The 7,157-nt window shown below is 42.1% G+C and overlaps 1 protein-coding gene across 1 annotated transcript; it reads right to left on the bottom strand.

Moving 5' to 3' along the window:
• Nucleotides 1-395: 395 nt before the first annotated feature.
• LOC149819487 (putative F-box protein PP2-B12) lies at nucleotides 396-5,564 on the bottom strand. The gene is made up of 3 exons (XM_089985259.1): nucleotides 5,234-5,564; nucleotides 3,552-3,670; nucleotides 396-1,165 (listed from the first exon to the last, which is right to left on the bottom strand). The coding sequence occupies exons 1-3, from the start codon at nucleotides 5,525-5,527 to the stop codon at nucleotides 649-651; spliced, it is 930 nt and encodes a 309-aa protein (XP_089841385.1). The 5' UTR covers nucleotides 5,528-5,564; the 3' UTR covers nucleotides 396-648.
• Between the last annotated feature and the right edge of the window lie 1,593 nt (nucleotides 5,565-7,157).

The following is a 7,157-nucleotide window of genomic DNA, read 5'->3' on the forward strand; positions in this document are numbered from 1 at the left end:
CCACCTCCTTCCCCTCTTAATTTTAACCTCCATCCCTGCCTTCATCCCCATTTCATGTCCTCTTTCTCTCAAGTTCAAACCAGGCCAGGCCCGTTTTGCCCCGCCAACTATTCATGTTTGAGCTTGCTAGCTTGCTTCATTGTTATTTATAGACCCCTCACCAGGAACAACTATGCTGCCTCTCACCTGCTAACAGCATCGTACACATGCGGCAGAATCCACTGTCATCCCTAACTTGATGTGATTTTAAATAGATAAATGTGACTCTTGCTTAAAATTCCAACTTGACATCCAATTCAGTTATGAGGTGATTAAGAAACCATCTTAAGGTGGTTACCGAGCATAAACAGAGGGCTTTCCTGTATTAAATACTATATATTGCGGTACATCTTCAATGGAAATACATAATCTTTCTTTAATTCATAAAATTCAAATTATTAACGTTTCACATGCTTCTGATCCCCCCACAAAATCTCGCGCACCAATTTATGACCCTGATAAGGCTGCAAGTCTGCAGCTCTACAAGCTTGTCAAATAAATGCCGAAATTCAAATGCAAAGCAAAGCAAAAGAGCACTCTATGACCACCATGCACCTAAAGCAATGGCGTAGCAGCAGGTAGCAACGAGCATGCTCGATTTGGCTGAAGTTACTTGTGAGGCTTCATTTTAGGCCTTATTTCAATCCCTTCAATTACCAGTCCACTCTTCCAATGGCCACAATTCACCTCCATCAAACCAAACTCCACTTTTCCACCCTCACCATCTGTGCAGAACTCCCCAATTTCAACCTCCATCCATTCACCATCACTCTCTCTTTGGTGCAGATCACTCGGCGGGGCCGCGTGCACCGGCTGCACGGTCACCACTGGACCACGAGGCCTCATGGAGCTCCGGAACCTTCCTAACCCACGCCTGTATGCAGGAAGTGCTGCAGTCTCACTGCGTTTTTCTGGACATAAGAAGGCTTCACGTTTGGAGACGTGAGCGCTGTCGCATGCGCTAACAGAAAGCTCGGCAGGTTGCGAGTGAAAACCGAATGAATGGTTATTGTGCTTCAAGATGAAATACGCAGCATACTGGGTGTGTGGTGAAAGTTCAGTGGTTTTGATTGCACCACGGATCTCCAACCAGCAGACTTGCAAGAGCTCAGCCACCTCAGAAAACCTACGGACAGGAAGACGATGTTCAGCACGAGTGCCATGTGCACAACTAACCCGTTTCCTCTTTTCTATTTTGATGCTTATGTTCCAGCATTCAGTGCAAGAGATGCATGACCCTACGAGCCCATAGCTTGAGTTCAAGCCTTTGAGGCTGACACTCATCAACACCGTTTACACAACCAAACAAATGCTTACTAATGGATACATACGAGCGTATGTACAAAAATAATGACGGAGAAACCAACCAGGGTGTCAGAGGGAATTGTATCCATTTTTGTTGATCGACTCTTGGTTAGACACAAAAGAACTAGGGGTGTCAACGGGTCGGGTTTACTCGGATCTGACCCATATCAAACCCTATAAGGTCCAGGTATGGTGTGGACAAGGGTATATTTTGTGAAATTTTATACTAGACCCAGGTTCAACCCAAGTTTTGATTAAGACCCGCAATTTTTCAATGTAAAAATAATAAAAAACATTGTTTTACAGGGTATGGCCCGGGTCTGGTTCATGTAGTTTTTATAATGTCTAGGTATGGTTTCTCTTATGATAGGTTCCATTAGATTCAGGTTCGAACTTGATACAAGACCCGAAAATCAGGTCCTGCTTTCACCTGGTCCAAACAAAACCCAACCACCCCTAAAAGACCCTGGGACATGGCCCCTTTAAGCTTTATTTAGAAAGCAGATCAGGTGATCTGCCAAATCACTTTAAGAAAAGTCCTCACCGATCACAAATTGCGTGAAGACCGTGAGATCCTCGTGGGATGAAGCAAAGACCGTCAAGATGTCAAATCAGTTTTTTAAAGTGATTCGACGGATCACCTGATATGCTCTCCTTTAAAACACAGGTGCACGCACGAAGAATCAATATTGTGAGATGTTGAAGACAGAACGATCATGAATCATCCTAAGCACGTGAGCTGGCCCGTTGGCGAGGTACAAACTCCTAAATATTTGAGTGTATTATGTATATATCAATATAAATAGACCACTATCTTTTTTTGTTTGGGGGTTATGACACGCGCGTCCAGCCGAAATGGAATGCAATAGATCTGATGGGATCTGTCCTGCTTTCAATCGTAACCGTCAAGACAACGTTAGGATTTAGATCACACTCACTTGGAAGTGGAGATCTAATCCTAACCGTCCAAATGCACCAATTGAATGGCTAAGATCAACATAGATTCTTTGACATCATATGTAGAAGATTGGGTCACTTTTGTGTGTGTAGCACTTGCATCCCACATTTGATGCAGGGCGCAGGGATGTGGGGGCGTCAAGGTGGACCACTTATTAGTTATTTTTAAATGTCAAAAAAGGGGGCACTAAGGGGTTTGGTGCAGTGAAGGATGCCTCCTTGGTAGGGGTGGCAATCGTGTGGGGTTGGCGGGTCAGCATACCTCAACCCGAACCTGACCCATTTATTAAACGGGTCGGCTGTGACAAACACGAACCCGACCCGTTTAATAAACGGGTAACCCGACACGACCTGCCAACCCATTTAATAAATGGGTTGGGTCGGGTAAACGGGTTCGTGGGTCAGGTTGGCGGGTTGATGGGTTCACCCACCCGCCTAACCCGTTTATTAAACGGGTCAGGCGGGTTGGCATACCCCTAACACGAACCTGACCCGTTTAATAAACGGGTTAGGCGGGTCGACCCGTTTATTAAACGGGTTCATTTTTTCCAAACCCGAACCCGCCTAAGAGGCGGGTTGGCGGGTCGTGTGAGGTTTTGCCACCCCTACTCCTTGGTTTCATTCTCATGAGTGTCAAACCCTTTGCATTAACCAGGGAAGGGATAACTGCAAAGTTAGTTTAGTTGTATTTTTGAAAAGTGAAAATACTATTTAAAAGAGATTTACTTTCAAAATCTTCAAATATCATAAGATCTCGTCTTATAAATGAGATTTATTTTTTAAATATTGATTTTAGAATTTTATACCAATTCATTTTGAGGTTTAGTGCAAATATATATATATATATATATATATATATATATATATATATATATATATATATATATATATTGATGCTTTTAATAGTACTTCTAATGCGATTAACTTTTTAAAATGTATTAATGTGATTGAACCAAATCCCAAGGGTTTGTGCGGTGAAAAGGCAACTGTAAATTAGACAGATGAGCCCGTGCTACTAAGTCTTCAATCCGAATGGTGGTTTCATCGACGAAGAAAAAAGTGGCCAAGAAGGGCATTGATATTAACAAAAAGTACACGTGGCAGTAAATCAAGATTGCCCATCATGTATGAGAGAAAACATTTACACCGTAAGTAAAAAAACTGCCATTGTCACTGACCAAGGAGTCACGTACCGGGGAAGACAGAGATAAGGAACTAAAAAATCAGAGAAAACTGCACATAATGCATACCTAGAGTAGGGTAGGGGAATCCACCTCCAATATCGTTCGTCTTCTCCCCACACGATGTTCAGCTCTCTCGCAGATAGCATGAAGCATTTCTTACCGCTCGACCTCTCAAGCGAGAAACTCTGCATTTACAGTTAACCAATGCCTCAAGACTCTGTACTCATACAACAATCTTAAATATGATATATGATAAAGTAAACCAACCAAAACAATCGTATAAGTACGGAAAACGTTGAAAATATTTTTATTCCTCACTTTTTTTTAACTTTTTATCTGGCCAATTTGTCATCTTTGTCTAAGATTCTCATCCTTTACTTTCATTCATTGTTTTTTTCCCACGCAGTTTTGTTGTCTTTCGTGCATGAGTTAAGCAGTAATACGGAAGCCATCATTTGAAATATGATGGGTTTCATCCTGCATTCAATCCTAACCATCCAATCAACAGGTAGGATTGGTCCACATTTTTACATGGATGTAGACTGAGGATCGAAATATGATGGAACTCATCCTATGTCAAATGATGGGATCCGTATTGGTTAAACATGAGAGCATCTTCACTTTTACATCTGCTTTCCTGTTTCACCCCTTTTGCCTTCAATGGACAATATGGATCTGCCGAATCTCATAAATCGATGTATTTACTGTTGCTTGTTTACTACCAAAACCATCCTTCGGATCGAATTATGTCCACCAAAAGATCTAAATTTTTTGATAAAATTTAGATGCAATATAAGTCGTTGATTTCTTGGTGGTGAGGGGTAAGCTCATGGAGATTTAAGCTGTCAGGACAGCGACCAAAAATTTTTTTTTGACAGACAGAGCCAGCGAGGGTAGGTCTTTGATATTGAGGGTGGTTTTTTTGGTGTAAATATAAAAAAATATAAGTCATTGATTTTTAAATTTCTTAAAAAATATAAAAAAATAAAAATCCTCTAATCTAATATATGATTTGCACCAACCAGGGCTCCGCTTGTTTGGCAGGAGCAGTTAGAGCACGTCACTTTATGCTGGGACGCTGCAAGTTCGAATCCCAATGGTATTAGTTGTATAACTCTGCCTAACCCCAGCTTTCTCTATAAAAAAAAATATGATTTGCACTAAATAAACTACAGAAATTCTATTTGTAAGGTCTGATTCTCCGAACATGTGATAAAGGCCCATTCACAAGAATACCCCAATTCACTCTCGTATCGTGTCCTTATATATTAATGAGAAGTTTCACAAAAACGGCTCGTCTAGTGTCCTTTTTCTTTATCCTTGTCACATGCGGATAAGGTCAGGCTACCTCCTGACTTGATCCGCACTCGCTTGAGTCAATGGATCAGATTTTACCCCATATCTGACTGAATTCGACTCCATTTAGTAGGATTTGGTAAGCCAACAGAATATCAGGATCATAATCGGATGCTGATAAGTTTTTGATTTTTTGCTACCCACAAAATATCTGGATTTGATGGATATCCGAATCTGGTTACATGTAAAAAACCGAATACGGTAAGAGCTTTAAAACATCTGAATGCTAATCCGAATTTGAATCCGTTTAGCCAACATAATCTAGTATTGGTCACATTGAATCCGAATCCGAACCGTTTACATCCCTTGATTAGGGGCACATATTGAACATGCATTATTAATCCATGAGTCATGACCTACAGAACAAAAACAGGAGAGAGAGAGGGCCTTACTCTTGTGCCGGAGTCGATGATGAGAGGGGAGGAGCAGAGGTGGAAGAAGAGATCCTTCTTGGAGGAGAAGCCGATCGGAGAGACGGACCGAGACAGCAGCTGCGGGTAGTCCGGCGGGAGCATCCTCTCCCAGACGTAGCCGGAGTCCGCGGCCGATCGGAAACTCGACGAGACGGCCGACGAACGGCAGACGTCCCTCGGCGTCGTCAGGGAGAGGACGTGGGATATGCAGTTCTCCGGCAGGTCGGAGATCGACGTCGACGACGACGACGACGGAGTCCTCGACTTCGCCATTTCCCTTCTCGGTGACTGGCCTTTCACAGTTTGAAAGTTTGCTACTTTGGGACTACAATCTTCAACTAATATAGAAGCGAGATTTTAGAAGTACCCCAGTTATTCATAAATATTACGATAATGTGCGAGATTTTAGAAGTACCCCTGTTATTCATAAATATTACGATAATGTCGATGGCGGAGGGATGACAACCGGTCGGGTATCCAACCAAATCTGAATAAGTTAAAGAGTATTACATTCGATTTTATTATTTTGGATTCGGATTTTTAATGTGAATTCAAATCTGAACCCAAACAGAATCTGAATCCATGAATGTCTGTCTAGTTAGATATAAAGCACAAAAAATGACTGTACTGTGCTTGTAAATAAAGCGCTCTCAAAATGGTTACCAATTTGTCAAAATCCCCTCACATCCAAAATTTTGGACCTTCTCAATTATGATACTATTTTTTGCCTATCATATTTTTAAAATGTGTAAACTGTCTTTAACTAAATACTTACATATTTATCTGAGTTCATTAGTAAAAATGATTTGTGAATGTCTTACAATATTTACGAGTGAACGTTCACATATTTTGAAGATATTTGAAAAAATAATATGTGAAAGTCGTATCATATTTGCAGACATGCATCAGATTTCTCGTCGGGGCCCCACCCCGCCTCGCTCCGTTTGGACCGGGGATGAAGGGTATGAAACAGGGACGAAGGTTAAAATCCATCCCCGTTCGGGGATGGAGGTGGGGATGGACGTGCCCTTTTCCCCGCCCCACCCTGCCTCGCCCCATCCCCGCCATGATCCCCGCCCTACCTCATCCCTGCCACTTTTCCCCGCCTCATTCCCGTTTGAATCAGGGATGGAGGACATGAAACGGGGATGAAGGCGGGGGTGGAGGTTAAAATCCATCTCCGCTGGGGATGAAGGCGGGGATGGAGGTTCTAATCTTGAGGCGGGGTGGGGGTGGAGGCCTTGTCCCCCACCCCGCCCTGCCCCACTGCCATCCCTATTCCTGACGAAGGAGGGCGGTGAGAGGAAGTTGAAGCAATCTCAATACTGAAAGAGGCAAAACCCTTGTTTGTTTCGCAAGTGTTTAGTTAAAAGAGGTTTGAACATTTTTTATAAATATTTGTAATAATGCTATGTGAAGATCGTGAACCATATTCACGAAGGTCGTATGTCAAGAGTGTTTAGTTAAAATAAGTTTTACATATTTTGATAATTCACGATAATTATAATTGCTAGGCATTTCAAAGAATATGTCATTTTACAAGCACAATACAATCTTCATTTGTTTTTTTATAAAGTATATCCCAATGGCTAGTTGTTTAGATATCTATGAATGTGCCAGCCGAACCCTGCGATGGTAACATGTAAACGACTCAAATGCTAATTTGGTAGATCTAGACCCATAGGTATATATGATCTGAATTGTTTGTGAGAAAATTTTAATCATGATAAATCCAACTTTCAATATTACTTCTCGCCCAAGTGGCAGCTGTCCTGGGGAAAAGTTTTTGATCCCTTTATTTGGGGTTCGACTGGGCGTGTGGTGCCCTTAATAATTGGTGGGTTCCATAAGGGCTTGGTGTCTGTAACCCCACCCAAGGTTTACCTCTTAGGGAGGCAGTCCC

The sequence above is a fragment of the Nuphar pumila genome, chromosome 13, assembly GCF_984573655.1.
Source record: "Nuphar pumila chromosome 13, dmNupPumi1.hap1.1, whole genome shotgun sequence".
NCBI classification, from domain to species: Eukaryota; Viridiplantae; Streptophyta; class Magnoliopsida; order Nymphaeales; family Nymphaeaceae; genus Nuphar; species Nuphar pumila.